The 20,187-nt window shown below is 35.9% G+C and overlaps 1 protein-coding gene across 3 annotated transcripts in view; it reads left to right on the plus strand.

The window, feature by feature from the left end:
- Nucleotides 1–20,187, plus strand: part of LOC145694414 (phospholipase B1, membrane-associated-like) — a 449,404-nt gene that overhangs the window by 420,099 nt on the left and 9,118 nt on the right. For all 3 annotated transcript variants that reach the window (XM_081770617.1, XM_081770626.1, XM_081770631.1), the window contains exons 3-5: nucleotides 11,537–11,750; nucleotides 15,779–16,005; nucleotides 17,142–17,304. In XM_081770617.1, coding sequence (XP_081626743.1) covers nucleotides 11,537–11,750; nucleotides 15,779–16,005; nucleotides 17,142–17,304 — 604 coding nt within the window. The remainder of the gene's footprint in view (nucleotides 1–11,536; nucleotides 11,751–15,778; nucleotides 16,006–17,141; nucleotides 17,305–20,187) is intronic.

Below are 20,187 nucleotides of genomic sequence, written 5' to 3' on the forward strand. Positions count from 1 at the left end.
ATTGGAATCATCAAAATTGGAACTCGCAGGAAAGAGGCAATGGAAGACCACGCTTCAAACCGTATATCGGGGAGCAAGGACAGATGTATCGATATGGTGCAAGCCCACAGTTTAACAACCTGAGTACATCTCAGCCGTACATGACAGGTGCAGGAACTTCTGGTGGAACGCCGACCTATCCGATGTACGCGTCAGGTGTTCCTCCTGGAGGTGGAGCAGTGCCCAACACTGTGCCTCCCCAGGCGGTGCACATGGCTACGGCAGCGGGTTCGTTTCCGTCTTATCAGCAGTTCGTGCCAACCACAGTGAGTTCGGAACAAAATGCGAATGGAACGGGAAATGCATATCGCAGTTCACAGTAGGGGAGATTGCGAACTGCGGGATGGATTCCCTGTCTCCCCAAAACAAAGTAGAGAAATTTTCGGAAATTCAAAATTCAAGTTTGGTATTAAACCCTCTTTTGTTGAATGAATATCCTCCAAATTCTAAATTAATAGATTCAGTCAATTCGGAGAAAATGAAACATAACTTGAGCACTCCTTTGTTCTCAGTACATTTTGTAATTGATGAGAGGGAGTATGAGTCTGAAGAAGACAAAGGCATTCTTCTCTCTTATCCCTCACCAACTTTAACGTGTTCGGTAGGAGATTTATCTCTTATTTGTGTATTAGATTCAGGAGCAGACGTATGTCTTTTGTCAGGCGATGCCTGGAGAAAAATACAAGCTGTCTATCCGTCAGCGAAGCTTCGTCCCAAAACTAACCTAGCACTTAGGGGTTTTGCGGGAGAAGAGACATTCCATGTGAAGGGTTTCCAAGTATTAAATTTTACCATCCAGGGTTATATTTTTGAAGTTCCTCTGTATGTAGTTCAGAAGTTAAAACCTGATTGTATTCTCGGATTTCCTTTCTTCATTAAATACAAGGTGCTTTTAGATTGTAAATCCAAGAAAATTTTTTTGGAATTAGACTCGTTTAAAACTGTTACGATTTCGATGGATCAGCCTAACTACTGTTTAGTCGCTATCACGGAATCGTCCCTAGAGGAACCTAATGAGTCTCTATATACACCCTCAGTCACTAAGGAGGAAATTCAAGAGTTCGTAGCGAAACGAACAGATCTTCAGGCTGATCAACAGCAGAAATTAGCTTCACTACTCATTAAATACCGGTGTCTCTTCACTGAGAATCCTCGGGTAGTAAGAGTTGAGCCGTATAGGATACAACTTTCCGACGACGTCCCTGTGGTGGGTAAGTTGTATCCTGTGCCGATTCATCTGCAAAAAGAGTTCGAAGAAGTCTTGGACAAGTGGTTAAAATTAGGGATCATTATTGAAGGACCTTCACCTTACCGGTGTCCAGTTCATGTTGTGCGAAAATCCTCAGGGAGTCTTCGGCCAGTCCTAGATCTGCGTGGTATTAATGATAAAGTTATTGCACCAAAAATTCAGGTAGAGCCTATTGCCGACTTGATAGCTCGCGTTAGTGGTGCTCGAGTCTTTTCTTCGTTGGATTGTACTCAATCTTACCACAGTATACCACTCCATCCGGATTCTTACAAATATGTTAGTTTTGTGTATCAGGGTCATCAGTATCAAATGACACGGCTTACAATGGGTCTAAAATCTTCACCAGCCATTTTCCAGTCAGTAATGCACACTCTTTTTAAACTTTCATCCTTCAAAGATTATCTTATCATATACTTGGACGATACTCTCTGTTTTTCGACTTCTTTTGAGGAGCATTTCGATCATTTAGAAACGATTTTCAAAATTCTTTGTTCGGCAAATCTTTCTTTAAATTTCCACAAATGTAATTTTCTTAATACCGAAATTCCTTTCTTAGGTCATGTCATTTCCGGATCATCAGTAAAAATAAATCCTAAAAGTAATGAGGCCATTCGCCATTTTCCTCTTCCACGGACGAAGAAAGCTCTCCGAAGATTTCTTGGTCTCGTGGGGTGGCGAAAACGGCATTTTCCAAATTTTGCAGAGCTGACAGCTCCATTTTATGATCTCCTTAAGAAAGATCGAAAAATAGAATATTCTACGGAGTTACTTAAGCGTTTTGATTATATTAGGGAACTATTGAGTAATCCTCCAGCGTTGACTCAACCAGACTTCTCCCTGGATTTTCATTTATACAGTGACGCCTCTGCGGAGTGCCTCGCTGGATTCGCTGCGCAATTTCCACCGGGACAGGATGATCCGGAGGTTATTGCCTATGCGAGCCGGCGGATCAAACCGCATGAGATTTCGTTATCTATCTTTCAGTTAGAATTGGCTGCAGTTCTGTTCTTATGCGAGAAATTTTCGTACTTTATTTTAGGTCGTCGAACAATCGTCCATTGTGACAATTCGGCAGTTACTTATGCGTTTGGCCTTCGTAACTTAGATGCTAGAACGACACGACTTCTGTTGAAACTTCAACGTTTCGATCTTCAGTTCGTTCATATTCGGGGGACGGATAATGAGATAGCAGATCTTTTGAGTCGCTACCCTCCTGAGGTTCCTGAGGTTAAGGAGGAACATTTCATAAATTTTCTAACAGCCGCAGATTCAAATTCCTTAAACCTTGCGGATGTTAGACGAGAACAAAAACAGGATGAGTATTGTAGAAAATTGCATCACATTTGGAAGGGTTGTCCAGGCAATGCACGAATATGCGAGGATAATGGTTTAATTTATATTAGAAATTCACAAAATTCCAATTGGTTACTGGTCATTCCAGCCAGTCTCACAAAATTGGTAGTTTCGGCTGTTCACGACCGTGGTCATTTAGGAGTGAAACGATGTCTGTCTTTCGCAAAAGCCATGTTTTACTGGAGGGGTATGCGTGAGAGTTTCACGAAGTATATACAGGACTGTCTTTCTTGTGCACGCACCAGATATTCATATCGGGTGATTAGGAAGGAGCCCTACCATGTGGAGGCGTCTTTTTGTCATGAAAAGCAGTGCCTGGACCTGGTGGGACAACTTCCTAATAGCCACGGATATAAATACATCTTAACTGTCTTGGACGTATACAGTCGCTTTGTATGCTTCTTTCCTTTGCGAACGGCGCATACAAGGGAGATTGTGACAGTCCTCGAAAAGAGGTATTATCATCATCTACCTTACCCGAAATATTTGGTGAGTGACCAAGGACCACAGTTCCTCTCGCGTATCTGGAAGGAGTTTTGTCAAAAACATCGTATTCAACATATACGAACCACGCCCTACCATCCGGCGTCCCATGGCATTATCGAGAGAAGACATCGAGAGAAATTTTTAAATCTGAAATATTTTGAATATCACATTTCTAAAATGTGAAATTCATAACAGTATGTATACAGGTTGGTCCAGAAGTGGACGTAGCTTCAACAGTATAGTGTTAGTTATGGTAGAATGTCTGTACACAGTTACCTTGAAGTCTTAAGAGTCTTAAACATTGGTTTGAATACTATCCATGTCGCAGTACAGCTGAATTCTGCGCCAAGTTCTCGCAGATGTTTTGCGGAAATACTTCGGAGGATGAAGGCGTGGATGAAGGCGTGTTCCACAGCTGCACGTAATTCCTGCGTTGTGTGATATCGAATGTTTCTTACCTGTTACTCTATGAAACCGAAAAGAGCATTGTCTGGTGTCGTCAGATCGGGACTTCTTGGAGGCCAGGCAAAGGGAGCTGGTGAAGATGCAAAACCGTTTCCAATCCAGTGACCAGGAAACGTCTGATTCAGGTAATTGCGCACGTGAATCGTGAAGTGCGCTGGTGCTCCATCCTGCGGTATCACAACAGTGTCTTTAACAGTGTTTTGGTAACAAGCCTAGCAATATTACCAAACAAATGTGGGTAAAACCTAAAACCGTCAGAAAACACAATTAGGGGTACGCCCAATTCCGGACCACGTTGTAGTTTGAATATTTTTCAAAATCGTAAAATGGTTTTCAAAGTATTTACTTTTCATTTTCATTTCCAGCGTGATTTCCAGTCATTCTTAAATATCTTCAAATAATCGTTATGCAAACTCTCGTCTTTCATCTTAAAATCATGATGATACCTCCCAAGATGACAGGTATCATGTGACGAAAATTTGGAACACCCTATATATATAAATAATTTAGATATTGTAGATAGATATGTATTTCATGGTATAAAATCTTATTTTTTTTGGTCGTATTTCGTGTCATTAGGAAAAATGGTGTCTTGGTTAGGTTAGTTTAGTTCGTAGAAGTGTAGTATATTGAATTTTTGTGTCATTTTGTATATTTTCTTGGGTTTTATGATTTTTTGTGGTAAAAACTTCATATTTTAGTGTTTTTCATGTCTTCAGAACATTTTCCTATCGAATTCTGAAGTTAGGAGTCATCTATAAAAGTTTCATAATTTTCTACGTAAATTTTTAATAATTTCTGGTTTCTATATTTTCGGCCATCTTAACATAAATTCTTAAAAAGTCCTTTAAATCGAACATTACTTTCTTCTACATGCATCATCTGACGTAAACGAAGAATTATCAGGTGTCAAAAGTTAATTGGTCGGTATTTTTCATCTTAAATCACGATTTGTTCATCCTATTGTTGTCGAGATTTATCAGCCAATCCCCGTAATCATCTTTGTGAGACAGACGCCTTGAAGAGTAGCATCCATAGTGGATGGTACGGATTTTATTAGTGTGAATAATTTTCGGCGAAATACAAAAGATTTTGGATGATTTTAAGTGAAAAATTAACTTCGAAAGAAAACCAAAGTGGTGAATGTTAAAAGTGGTCATAAAAAAACCACAAAGGACCGAGTGACGGAGCGAAACGAGGACAAAATAGCAAGTTGGTGTTTCGGTGCTGAAGGTTTCATGGCGCAGTAACGCTATTGTGATGAAGTTGGTATCTTCGGATAAAATTTTTTTGTAACTACGGTTTTGTTCGCACTTAGCGAATCGTAGAAAATGAATACGTAAAGAGGAATACCCGTCTCCAAATGCCTAGATAATAAACTATGGGTAGAGGCAGAATACTGGAATAAAGTAATTTCCTGCAGATTGTCCAGGTTCGATGTCCGAGGAGTGGAATCCAAAATGTTTTTTGATGTAACATTTGTTCTAAAATATTGTGTTCGAGTTTGTGAGTATAACAGTGGTTTGGAAAGTGTAAACAGGAAACCAGGTTAGTGAACCAAATTCATATTACTTTACAGTACAGTTTGACGATCAAGAAGTTATGTTAGTGATAGCTACCATTTTCACGATGTGCGAGTAAAGAACCCCGTTCCCTACAGAGCTACTTTTCGATCATTCACATGTAAGCCAAACAGTTTCTCTTTGGAAAAGGGGGGGTTATCAAAAATGTACGTAACATACAGTCTCTTATTTTCGTATGTAATGTAGAAGGTAACTAAATCCATAGAAATTTCGATATCTCTTTAGGCTTGCATAACAAAATTTACTTAATATAATCCTGTACCAAATTAATTAGGTAGTACCGTAATGATTCATACAAGGAAAAATTTGAGAATTCGGTAGTAACGCGTTCTAAAATATCTATAGTGTAGTAATATTTTGTACACTCTCGAAAGAAAGGAAAATTTATTGTGTGTACAGCTGCACCACGTCACTGATGGTACGAAGTTCGTATCCCGTCTTCGATACTTTTATTTAAAAACATCAGTTTGCTGTTCACCTTGAAAGATTTTTTTTAACGCTAATTTTAGATATAAAATGATGAAAATTAGACTATGGTAAGATATCCGTTTTCGCTTTCTGGCACGTCCCTATACTTAATATGTGCATATATAGCTATATAGTGTGATATTTTGTGTTTTGTTTATGTATGTACTTGTGCGTAGGTTAAGATTAGGTTAAGTTAGGGTAAGAATGTAATGTTGATGTGTGCAAATTTAATGAGTGTTGTGATAGCAGTTGAATATTCCTGCTTGAATAATTTGTAATGAATAATTTATGACAAAATAAGTAATATAGCACACACAAAACTTGAAGGGGCAGGATGTTTAATTCCCTGCAATATATATAAAATATAAAACTGAATGCTATGATTCATAATGATTCTAATAAGTAACCGGGACGATGTAGTAACAATTTGGATTTTTTTTTAAGATTTGAAAGCGAACTTTTGTAAAGATGATTTTTTTTTTATTTTGTGGTAAAGAGCATGTAATAACGTTCAATATAGTAAATGTAATACAGATAGAGAAGGTGAGCATGCGTGCAGCTGAACAAAAGAAATGTAGCATAACTGTATACATTACAATTTTATTTTATTTGTTTATTTTAATTAAAATTTTCTTGAGATACCCATTAAATGGATAAAATATGAAACTTAATATTTTCATTTCGAATAAATACAGAGAAACCCAGTAGTTTAGGGAATTTTAGGTACGTTCAAATGGTACAAGGGTAGATTCAGTAACAACGGTCTGTAATAATTATAGTGAAAGATCAACTGAAAGTGAAACGGTACAGATAGCGTTTGAGGGGAACCCAAAAGTAGATATAACAACCTTTTCAAAATTTATTTTTATTTTTTTTTCTTTCTTTCGGTCGTTGCGTAGAATCAAAGAAATATTTCACACATTACCCCGTTTGAGTTCAGCGTTCTCACATGATAGTGGAGTGCACGAATGTTTTGTGGGTTGCCAGGCGCACTTCTGTGGGGGCCCAAACAGGTCTGTGACTGGTTAAACCTGCAATGCATTTGGGCATACCTCAATCAGGGGAAGGTGAACGTCATACAATACATAAGTCAGATGCGTAATTACATTTTCTTTTATTTATTTATTTCTGGGTAGATACAAAATAATTTTTTTTAACCAAGATTTATTTATTATTTTTATTTATTTATTTATTTACTTTTTGTTGGAGAGTTACAATAACTCCTGGAAACTCTCACTTGGCTTCTGAATACTGGTTACAGAGTACAGACTCGTTCTTCTCCCTGCTCACAATTGCGTTTCGTCTACACAGGACTTTAGATGATTCACGGAACTGGGGAATGCATTGTAATTATTAGGGCCCGGATTTTTATGTGCTAAAAAACCGTAAAATATTTATTTTTGTGTACTAAAAATGCAAAAAAATATTTGCTAAGAATTAAAAAGTATTTAACCAAAAATAACAAGAAAAAGTATGGGATAACGCCTAACGTAAGAAAAATAAATACTGTTACTCGCCAATAGCTACTATTCACCAGATGTCGAAATTCAATGGGCATTGCACTGAAAAACTAACGTCTTTTCCAAATTGTCCGTCGTTAAGCCATGCCTATATTGTCACGGAATAATACATTATATTGAGAAAAAGAACGTTCTATGTCACACGATGTTAACCTCTCGTATTTGAAAAGGGGCATATCACGAATATTCATGCCAACTTCACTTGTGTTTTGGCTTTCCAATACTTCAGATATTTTATATAGGATTTTATAGCTAATGTTTTTTTCAAACAAATTGTTAATTTTCTTTCCTACGACTTCAGTTTTCGAAACAGAAAGAACGTTCGTCTTTCAACGCACTGTACTTCTTTAACCAAAGTACTCAATAAATCTCCCGTAGTTTCTAATTTCTTGATAGACTGAGCCAATAAATCTTGGCAGATATAAAAGCCAAGTGACATTTCAAGCTACTATCACTTACTAAATTTTCAACAATTTCAATGGATGAAGTATCGTCTGAGTTAAGTTTAGTTACCACAGATACAAATGCATCAAAATTCTCCGCATAATATAGTACTGCATTAAGCCAGGTACCACACCGTGTGGTTACGGGTGTTGGGGGAAGTAAAAGATCGGAATTTGTTTCTTTGAAAATTTCAATTCCAGTTGGCGATTTTACAAATTTTCCCCCCACTTGACTCTAACTTGTCCACTTTAGGATCAAGGGTTCGGATTTTTTTCAAACAATCGATGTAGGGAGTGTGCGACACATATCACGTGAATCATATCAGGGTAGCGTACAGAAAGAGCTTTACCATCTTTCCTCATATAAGGAACACTGTCAGTTAGGAAAAGCAAAACATTGTTCGTATTTCACATCATTCGGCCTGTGTATATTAAAAATTGAAGAAAATACACAGTTTATCCAATAAGCGCGGTCTTATGGCCTACTGACGGTCATAAGTATCAAGTAGTGATATTGTTTGATACAAGTGGAAGGTAAGTATGTGTAATTTTAAGATTGAGTTTCGGAGGACATTGTGACACTCAACATATTACTTAAGTTCGCTGCTATTGTACTTCATTCGTTACACTTGAATTTAAACTACAAAAATGAATTAATACAATATACTGAGTTCTGTAAAATTAATGCTCGAGTTTTAACAGCAAGTTCAACCTACTATAACCTGCCTGTAATTGAAACAAATTAACGGAAAATATAAAAACTTGTCAACTAGAAACAATACTGTTTATCCCAATAGAATAAAAAATCTTCAATCTAGAGGGCACAAAGTTTTCTAAGCAGTGACGACGAGACCATTTCCTTTCCCTCCACTTTCGGGTCTCCAATAATTTTGCACTTTGAAAGAATTCTTTAAATTCTGATATAAAGCACAGATACAGATGCTTTCTGCCTTCAAGAATTCCAAAGGAATGTGACGATTCTTTCGTCTTTTCTTTTCGTTCTTTAACAACACACATAGAATTTTTTTCTCCTTTTTTTTCAATACAGCACTTGCAAAATACTTTCTTTTAAAAAGAGAAAAATGGTTTTGCATATGATGATGTACGTAACAAATTCATAAATAAATGATTTGAATTCATTAGTAGTAGTATTATTATTAGTAATGTGGAAATTGATAATAACTCAGTTTAACAAAATCACGAAAGGAAATCTTGAAATAAAATGTTCCAAGGATCATTCAACATAAACTGATGTGTATATCTGAGGGAGAATATGCTTACTTTAAAATTGGTAGCTGTACTGATCATGTGCATTTTATTTATTTATTTATCTATTTATTTATTTTCTTCCCTTAAAAAAGCATCATACACAACATTTCCTACATTCAATATGAAAGTGTTAAAATTATCGTCGCTTATATGACGTACAGACATAAGCGCCAAAACTGTAAAAAATTAGATATTTCAACTGTGGACTCTTCAAACCTTACTCTATCATCTGACGAACTGACGTAACTCTATCTCTAATAGTTTTTCTCCAGTAAGAAATGTTCAACTGGCGTAAATGACTATCTTGTATTGCTTGTTATTTTACGTATAAATATAAGCGCCATTGGTGTCGCTTACGTCTTTCCATCATGTAAAATGTGTAATATAATTGGTCGTTACGTTCCCTGGCACTATACAGTAAATGATACTAAGACTGGGCTTTATTCAGTTACAATGCCGCCTTTTGAGCGGTATCATTTGATGGTTCCTACTGAAAGTCGATTTTGTAAAGCCGACTTTGATTATTAAGAACAATGAACGGTTATAGTTTCGCTATTACAGACGAAAGAAATAATGATAATCCGGTAACATTTGCTGTCAGATAGAGTGTTAATACAGTCCAGAAGAGGCAGCCGAGAATTACCCACGCTTTGTTTTTCTCCGCTGAATACTGGACAATAACAATGAATGTGTTAGTGAAGTGAGTTGAATGTAGTACCATCCAAAGATATTGAAACTGTTGATAACAATTCATTACGCCAAGGAGTTAAAGTTAAAATCTATTGACTTGTAGAGATAAATATATTACTATGGAACTGTGATTGAAACTGAATATTCTGCAACAGGACAATCCGAGTCAGAATCTAGAGATGTCCCTCTCAATGTTATGAAGAAACCTTCACCAACGAACGTACTGAAAGAACTCTAAAGATAAGAACGAAAATGTCAGTTAGTTTGAAGATGAAAATATGAACGAACGTGACGGTTATTCTGAAGATGAACAGGAGGAGTGTGTGTAATTTTACAGATCGAACAACGCGCAAACATCAAATTCATATACAAATTGGGGAATATCTGATTCAGAAAGTTTGATAATCTTAAAAACAGTTTATCACCATCGGATGTTTGAAACTTCCCAAAGCTAAAAAATAGTTTTTTTTTTCACCAACCTAGAAAAGATCGAAACGAATGCGACTACTGAATTTCGGAAGATACCAAAAAAGGCCTTTCGTCAGTATTTCCACCAGTCACAGAGAGTGTGTGTGGGTGTGTGCGTTTGTATAAATATCTCATTAAGGAAATCTCATAATAACAACATTTATCTAGTAAGAAACTATGGATGTAACGTGATCTTAAGTTCTCCTCTCCGAAATGTCTCCTTCCCTCCCCCCTGTCTTAGTGTTCTGGCTGCGGGTCTTAGTCACTCTCAATATAGCCAGTCGTTTCCAATGTCATTACCTGCACTGAGGAAAAAAATAGTAGGTGGCGTACTTAAAAAAAAGATAGGTTACATGCGTAATTCCTGTAGTTTTTGGACTTAACGTACATCATACGTATAACTGAAAACGCATGTTTTATAATACGTTCCGTAAAAGTGTTCCATCTATACGTACTTTCCATATAAAACAATGTAGGCGGTCAGGATCTCACATACAAATGGACACATATAAAATATAGCTGACGAAGGTAACATAAGTATATGCATGTGATATACGGGAAACTGTTAGATGTCAGACATCCTACAACGGCATGATGTAACATCTAAGGGCAATGCGTGTGTAGCATATGGATAACGTATGCTCCGTACTGATTTCTATAGTAAGCAAGGGGATACCATATACTTGTACAACATACCGCTGTCCGGAGAACGGATTTTTCACTGTGTGTGTATCAATGGTAAAATGAAATGAAACGAACTCTTTCAGTTTAACGTCCCATGATTATGCCCTCTAGTGCTAAGGAGTATGGTGATTAAATTATCAACTTAATGATTATGTAAGAATTAATTGGTGGAGTGAGAAAGTGGAAGGAAACGGGAGTACTCCGAGAAAACTCACGAACATGATGTTGTCCATCAAAAACTTACTTGGCCGGAGATGGAACCAGAAACCCACGCAATAAAAGTAAGCGTTCTATCACTGAGCCTGTTTACCAATGGTGTAATCAGGAATTTATTGTGGGGAATTTCATCTTGAAGTTGTTCTAGTTGGTACTCAATGTGTCTTTTGTTTTTCTTTAAAATAACACATTTGTACAGGGAAGCCCATCACTATCTGATATTTACATCTTATTCTCCTACAAATTTATAATTCTTATCTTTCCAACTGTACTATTCTACCCCTAAATTTACTATTTTATACCCCAAATGTACACTTTTTGGCCCCAAATTTACCGCTCTTCATTTTGATTGCACCATGTGTTGTAAAAATTATGTCCCCCAAAATGTTCTTATGGGCTCAACTGTGCCCTAAAGCTAGTTCGTGAGCACCCCTACATTTATATTAAGAGTTCAGTGATTTGATATTGGATGTCACCAAAATTTCTGCTCGTGAGTCGCGTACGAAGTCACCCAATTCCTTTACCTGCTAACTTACTTTGACCTTATGCATTTTAATAATAACTGGAAATGTACATAGATATTTTTTCTTTCATTATCTTCAGAGACTGCAGATTCCAAGAAGATCAGATGAACCATTTCCTTGTAATGTAACAGGATTTCGATCTCCAACCCATCCAACAAGCGTTCATAAATTGCGTCCAGGAGACATTGATGTGATTGCTGCAATGGGAGACAGTTTGACAGCGGGGAATGGCGCAGCAGCTACGAGAGTTCTGCAAGTCATGATTGAGAATAGGGGCATCTCTTGGAGCATAGGTGAAGTAATGTTTATAAACTTTAAAAATGTTATTTTAACTTGTTATGTGTAGGTAATCAAGAAGGAAGTGTACTGGAATTGGAATTCTTATTCAATGAACACATCTTACATTTTACGTAAATGTGTGTATAAAGTTATTGAAATTTACAAGTAAAATTGTTTTCTTGAATTTCATAGGTCAAAATTTTAATCATTGAGATTTTTTAGCTGCATTCACATATTAGGAACACTTGATTCAATTTCACAGACTACTCACATGTAGAACGAAAAAGTGGAATTTCACAGATCTTTCTAAATAGTTTATATATCCATCCAATATTCATCCTGCATCACACTGCAAAAAATACATGAGCTTTCAGTAGAGTTCCTTAACTATATGGCAAACTTCGAAAAGGAGGATATTTTTTTTAAATATTTACAGAAATATTTGTATTATTTGACCAATCTCCTAATTTTATAGCGAGTAAATATACAACCAAGCTTATGGAATATGGATTACAAAAGCGGGGGGTAACAGAGCATCAGTAGTAGAGCGATTACCTCTGGTGCGTGAGATCACTGCTTCGATCCCCGTTCTAGTAAATTTGTAGTGGACAACATCGTGTCCGTGAGTTTTGCCGAAGTACTCCCGTTTCCTTCTACATTCACATTCCTCGAATTCTTGCATCATCACTCACTTGCTTTAATCATCGTTTCAGCTTAAAGGGCATACCAGTAGGACGTTAAACTGAAAGATTTTATATGATTTTCATTTCCACGGATTACGAAAATATTAAGATTCTTTCTTTTACGCTTACTACTAGATATTTCATTGGAAATTGAACATTGTGATATTATCAACATTAACAATTAGTACTTGTAATGTACGAGCCTATGGCACTCTGTGCGTTATGGATTAGAATCGTAGTTAATTATAAGTTGTAATTCTTTACATTAAAGTTCTTTTTTTTTTTTAAGTTTGCCCACCAACCACCAACTACCCCAACTTATCCAGTTCTTCAAGGGCTTCGTTATATATGCAAGCGATAGCGTAGGTAGTGACAACTGTTAGCATCGCTGTTTATTAGGATTAGGATGGCGCACTGGCTGGCATAGCCTGTATGCCGTTTATTATTAGGATAAATATATGTAATAATACTTTATAATTTACGTTATAATTTACTTTATAATACATAATTTACAAATATATAAAATGCAAATTTTAAAATTCAAACAGTTGTCTTTAGACCCCCAAATAAAAGAATATTTCCCCATTTGCCTTTTGAAAAAATGCCAAGACTTTTTGTGGGCGTCGAAAAATATTTTCTGTTAAAAGAGGACATCTGGCAAGGGCGCCCATGTTGTGGTTTCCAAGGGGGGCAAGTATAAGCGACATTTCAAATGTAGTCTCAAATTTTGCGGTATCTATTCTAAAATATCTATTGGGTTTTCGATCTTCCAAAGCACAATTTCCTCTAAAGGGAAGACAAGCGCCCCACCTTGCTCCCCCTGACGAGCGCCTTGACATCTGGTAACCATAATGTTCGGACATACTTCAGAAACAACTTTTGGTAACTTCTTAATATGTCCAAATATGCTTTGATGTGTTTAAACAATGAAAGAAAATATATCAATTTGTAAAGTGTAATAATACAGTTTAAAACTCGTTTCTGTGCCCATGTCCTCAATGTATACATCAGAAGTTCAGGTACAGTTTGAACAATCGTAGCCCAGTTCCCATCAGCTACTGTTGGCACGTTCTATCTTTTTTTTTTTTTCATTAATAGAGCAATTCGAGACATTTTTAGGCACGTTAAACAATAACTAATAAAAGGTCCTTTCTAGAATATGTCCAAATCATGTTCAAACACTGGTTGGTATCTCTTTTGCAGTGCAGTATATTTAGACTCGCAGTCAAGGGCTCCGATTTATCTGTAACTTTGGAGGTGCATTCAGGTGTATTTGGTTGCAGACAAGGGTCTAAGAAGGCATACATGAGGATTATTAGACAAATTGAATTCAAATTATGCCAAATATAGTGTATTCATAAAAATACATACAACAAAAAGAAGTACATATTCATAAAAAATACATGGGGGACCCGTGCCCCGCTCCCCCAGGATCGGCGCCCTTGCTTGCAGTTTCTCTTGGATTTCAGAAGAAAGCACAGTACAGAATTTGGATATCCAAAAGTTGTCCTATTATTATCCTGGAAATACCACAGAAATACCCCTCAGGAATCCCGCAGAAAGGTTCAGGAACAGATGTATTTGGATATCTGGTTTTCTATAGAATATCCAACGGTACGCTGGTATCATAAAAAAAGTAACATCCCATGGGCATCCTGGTATCCAGAAAATGATAGTCTTTGAATCAGAGTTTCTCAAACTGTCGTCCGTGGACAACAAGTGCTCCTTGAAGTTTGTTTTTGTGATCCTCTTAGATTGGGCAGTAATCTAAAACAGAAAGAGATAAATTCAAGTGAATTGCATCTCACAAGCAAGTACAGATTGTACAAATAACAGATTATATAACTCACTGAGATAAAATTTATAGAATTCTAATAGCTTATGTAAATATATGATTATAAATTATTCTTGATATCCTGAATTATTATTTTTAAAAATAACTAATAGTTAATCTTAACTAATACTATTTTAGAAACCTAAGTTTGGTTTCGCACTGGAAAGGAATCACGAGGGAGGGAGAGGAAGAACTTTGACAAAATGTTCTTCGAAAGCAATGTGATGAATTGAACAAGCTGTTGATTTAGCCTACATAATTTTCTTTTTCAGGTTTCTTTGTTCATAATATGATGTTAAAACTTACGTGAGAAAAACAGATATAGACTTGTTGATACTGATATATGCTCAAAACACATAAAACATGGTAATTTTGCTATCGATGGTGACAAGAGAAGAGTATGGTCCGTAGGACGTTCTGTCGAACAAAAATAGCCTCTCATTTTAAACAATTTGAGGAACGCTTCCTTTGGACGTCCAAGGGAAATTTGTAGGAGGAAGCTAGCAGCCAAGTTGCAATATGCACCTCTGTGTATTGCTGATTTGTTTTCACGTTAAGCGAGATTGTGTACTTCCTTTCAACTGACCAAGTATTTTTATTCTGTCTTTTAGAGTCTATTTTAGTAATGATTAAGCCTAATTTACGTTTTGAAACATGGCTATTTTATGGTCCGTGTCACCCAAATTGGTGTGTGGCATCAGCCAATAAGCTCACAGTGCGCTGTTACTAAATCTTCAGGGAGGAATCTATTGTAATCATTCATAATTGTCCACAAATACGAACAAAATCAATTATGAATGATTAGATTCCTCCTTGAAAGTTTAGTAACAGCCACTGCGAGCTTATTGGCTGATGCCACACGCCAATTCGGGTGACGCGAACTATAGGAACTTTTCAGAAGTAGGAATAATATTTTAAAACGAGCATTAAACGTTTTACCATTTACGAAAATTTTCATTACTATCTTTAGACGTAGTATTCTTTCAGTCTATTTCTAAAGTAAAACGAAATCTTTCAGTTTAACGTCCCACTTTAACGTTAGCAGAGTTTATTTATTTACTTATTCATGTATTTATTTCTTCAATAAAACTTCCAGATTATCCTGAGGAAATGATTTGTACTGTGAACATCAATATTCCACAGCTATAACAACACGAATGGAAGTGAAAGGAAGTCGGCTGGAGCCTATAGACATATTAAAAGACTAGTTTGCCATTTGTCTGGCAACACTGAAGACAATTCTAGAGAAATCTCAGTAAGCTCATTGGATTCGAACCCGGCCTTCTGACTGTAAAGGAAGATCAATAACCTACCTGTACTCTCCACCCAAATTCTACACCACGTATTGGTTTAAAGCATATCTTATAATTAACACGAAATAAGACATTTGTATTAAATACAATTACCGCTGTTCTCTGTGTAACTACAGCAATACACATTACTGTACACGATACCATATATTAGACACCGCATGCAGAAAGAGATTAATTTTACTTGTTAACACAGTTTTCGTTTTCGTTTCCAGGAGGTCAAGGTGACTGGAGAACTTATTTAACCCTGCCGAACATCTTGAAGGAATTTAACCCAAAGTTAATCGGTTATGCTTTGGGTGACAGCATATCAAGTCAAAAGGACGCACAGTTTAATGTGGCAGAGATTGGAGGACTCTCTCGGGACATGCTTTACATGGCCAAAGTACTAGTCAAGAGAATAGAAGCAGATAAAAGGGTCAATATTCATAAACATTGGAAGGTTAGTAAAAAAAAATAAAGTAATATACCTAGGTACACTACTGTACTGTTAAAGTTTCGTATTATGAGAATTTTGTATTAAGTTATCCGATATTTATGTAGTTGATCTCCAGGATTCAGAACAATAATTGAGATAATATCGGTTTCCTTTATTGTTGGTCTATTCTAGTGAAAATAAAATTTCAAACAGTACTATAGAGACCGAGACGACTCGTGAAGCCTGTTCTCTACACTAATTGTAGAATGTCTATGCCTCACGTGTGATGCATCGGAAGAATTCGTTACGATTTGTGGATCTGCCTTAAGAACGCACATTAGAGAAAACGTGAATGCCAAACTTAGAAGAAATGGTGAACGAGCAACAACAACAATAACAACAACAACAAACTTAAAGAACTATAATACGAACAATATCAATTATTCAAATTAAACTGTAACAATAATAATAGCAAAAACATTTAAAAAAACAGCAACAGAAATCAGATATTCTCTGTAAAGCGCGAGAGACAACACTGGCAAACTTTCATGGACGGGAGTTCTGACGACTAGGAAACATCCTCGCATTCTATTGCATACTGAAATGGCGGATCTAGGTCAAGTTTCACGACTCCATGCTATCACTACATTCATTCACATCAATGTGCATGAGCTTTTATATTCATGTACATCAATAGAGCTTTAACAACAATATGCATGAGCTTTTACATTCATGCACATTAATACACATGAGCTTTAACATTTATGCACATCAATATGCATGAGCTTTTACATTCACCACATCAATGTGCATGAGCTTTTATATTCATTTACATCAATAGAGCTTTAACATTCATGCATATCAATATGCATGAACTTTTACATTCACCCACATCAGTGTGCATGAGCTTTTATATTCATCTACATCAATAGAGCTTTAACACTTGTGCACATCAATATGAATGAGCTTTTACAATGTGCACAAGTGTATGGATCAATGTGCATGAGCTTTTATATTCCTGCACATCAATTTGTTCAGCTCATTAACACATATCGATTGGTATACGTCTTATGTTTTCACATTTTATTGTTTCGTTAAACATTCACCAATAATATTGTAGAATCCGTAATTTAACTTCTTTAAAAATATATATATTTCAGCTAATTACCATGATGATTGGATGTAATGACATGTGTGCCTTCATGTGTTATGAGGACGATCCATTTAAGACAGCTGAAAGGCATAAGAACAACATAATGAAGGCGCTGGATTATCTGCAAGAGAATCTACCAAGAACGATTGTTAACTTAGTTAATGTGCCAAGTAAGTGAAATGTATCCAAATATTCTCTGACTGAAATCTGCCGTTGTTAAACACGATCGTGCATAGGCTAAGTCGAATTAATGAACATATAATAATGAAAGAATAATAAAAAGTATTCAAAAGAAACTTAATGTTAGTGAGTCAATTTATTATTCTGTATAAACGTGAGAAAAGATGTAGATTTTACTTTTAGAATTCCAAACTGTGCTATGCCTAAATCTTACAGAGCCCATGGTCGTCATTTGAGGTTACAGAAGAGAAGTACAGTATTATTCTATTCCCTTGACTTTGATAAATGTAAATCAATAAAATACTAATGGAAAACTTGAAATTCTTTTTGCATGAGGAAAACGTTGACCCTCGCTTTCACAAGCAAAACATCAAATGATGCTGCTGATAGAAGCTATGTCGTCCGTCTGTTAACCTGTATCGGAGCAAAGCAGCTGTGTACTCTCTATTCAAACCAGCAGAATAGAACTCAATTATTTTCAGGCGGCAGGATGACTCAGTGGCAGAATGCTTATCTCTTGTGCGTGGATCCCTGGTTCGATCCTCGACCAAGTAACTTTGTGGTGGATAGCATCGTGTCCGTACATTTCCTCGGGAGTAATTACGTGTACTTCCACATATTCATTCCACCAATCCTACCATCATCATTCACTTGCCTTAATCATCCGGCTCTCTTAGCCTAAAGGACATAGTCATGACACGTTAAACTGAAATATTTCATTTTTTTTTGTTCAATTATTTTCAGTTTCAACAATGGTTATCATATATCAAACATAGTAATAGACAGATAGAAGTCTTATCCTAATATGGATTCAGAATCCCATGAATAGATTTCATCTCAGTTCTTAATCTTGTACTGGAACCGAAAGTGTTAGAAATTTACTACAACTTGGAATATTATTTCTGATAGAGCAAAGTCTGTACGAGACTCTAAGGAACGGTTTCTGATACGGATTTCTCATCCCAAGAACAAGCGACATTTTCGATCTTAATCACACTATTAAAACCGGAAGTGATAGACCTATCACTTCCGGTTTCAATATTGATTTCCCATAGTTTGGAGTCTACTGTAGTTTCGCAGTGCGACTTCTTCGAATCTTTTTTTTTTTTTTTTTTTTTTTTTGCTTTCTTCGTTTTAACACAGAAATTAGTGCAAGAACTAAGAATAGGATGAACTTTAAGAAAAAGAAAAGGGAAGATAGAAAAATTCTCGTGAATTTAGTGAAATGTAAGGTCTTCTTGGCATCATTAGTCTGAAAACAATTTCTAAAGATAATGAAAACAGAAGATGCCTTTTTTATTAGAGACTATTTTTCTAGTTTATGGTGATTAATGTTACGACGTCCTACTACGTAGAAATAAAGTCCCTCGGAAAAATATATATATATAGGCTAGTGCAGAAGCATAAAATATTTTATATAAATGATAATATTAACTTAAAAACAGTCAAAATTAGAAGCTACCATTTTTTTTTTCAGAAAATATATAAATAAAGAGTAATTCCCGTATACAAAGTATCTGATAAAGAGTAACAACGCCTCTCATTTGCGTAACAGCCTAGATACTATATGAAATTACTCCATGAGGCGTTGTAGATACATCATTATGAGGATTCTTTCCCGTGTGAATCGATTATGTAGTTTCAGCCAGGAGCATCATTTCAGATTTTGCTGAAAGCGGAAAGAAGGGGAGACATCAGTGCAGTTTTAGCGGGTACACGGGGTAGGCACTGGCCTACCCAAAAATTTTGAAAAATATATAAACGCTAAAATATATAATAAAGAGTAAATATATTTTCCACTATTTCTATTAACGGTAGATAATTATTTAACAAATATCGTCAACCACTACTGTAAAAATAATTTCCTACTCTCATTAATCAATTAAATGTGTATATATATCCATAAGGGAGGGAGCGGGCCTACCCAAAATTAAAGTCCTAAAGCCGCCCCTGGGAGACATGGGAGATGCTGCAACAATGTAAGTAGAGTTTCACTTTATTTTATTAGTATATTACTGTACTATTGTTTTAAATATATATATCTCAAATTCAGAGGAGGGACAATTGCCCATTTTGATCTCCAAAAGACGTTATTACGTCATTGGTTCTAGCAAAGTAGAGAAGTCATGATATGAAAAATATCCCCGGAGAATCACAGAACCTCTTCCTGCTTGAATTACACTTTCCATTCATTGAAAGCAAATACTTCATTATTCCCCCTAGGAATGTGTTAAATCGTTTCTTCTTTATATTGTAAAGGGATCTGTGTGTTGGTGCTAGCGCCCACATTAAAGACTGATAGTGATTGAACAGTAATTGATTAATTTGTTTTAAATACCATTTATTTTTCAGCAAACAATAATGTGGTGCGTGCATTTTTGTCCATGCTCTTTGTGTTTTGTAAAATTTAGTGTATTTTGTTCAAGGACAAAAACTTTTGCCTTGTTATCGTGTGTTTATATTGCACCGTAAAAAAAAAAAAAAAAAAAAAAAAAAAAAAAAAAAAAAAAAGCAAAATATAAACTATTGCCCGGAAAAAACAGTAACCAGCTATCCTGTATTTAGCTAATTCAGCATCTTATAATTATTATAATGTAATTAATATAATTGTTTTGCCATTTAAAATACACGTTTAAAAAACTCTCTCTAACTCCTCCCACAATCCTATACCACACCTGTCATAACATCTAAAACTTGCTATTTGAATCACTAATAATAGTTAGCAAACCTCTAAGCCCATCGTCAACCCCTTACCGCTTACCGTGCCATATATGGCATATACCCTTTTTTCACTTTAGCTTTTTCGTGATTTATCAAAGGCATCAAATAACTGTTTTGTCTGCTGTGTGAGATATTGACGTGTATGAATAAGA

This window comes from Thermobia domestica, chromosome 1 (assembly GCF_964235325.1).
Source record: "Thermobia domestica chromosome 1, izTheDome1.hap1.1, whole genome shotgun sequence".
NCBI lineage: Eukaryota > Metazoa > Arthropoda > Insecta > Zygentoma > Lepismatidae > Thermobia > Thermobia domestica.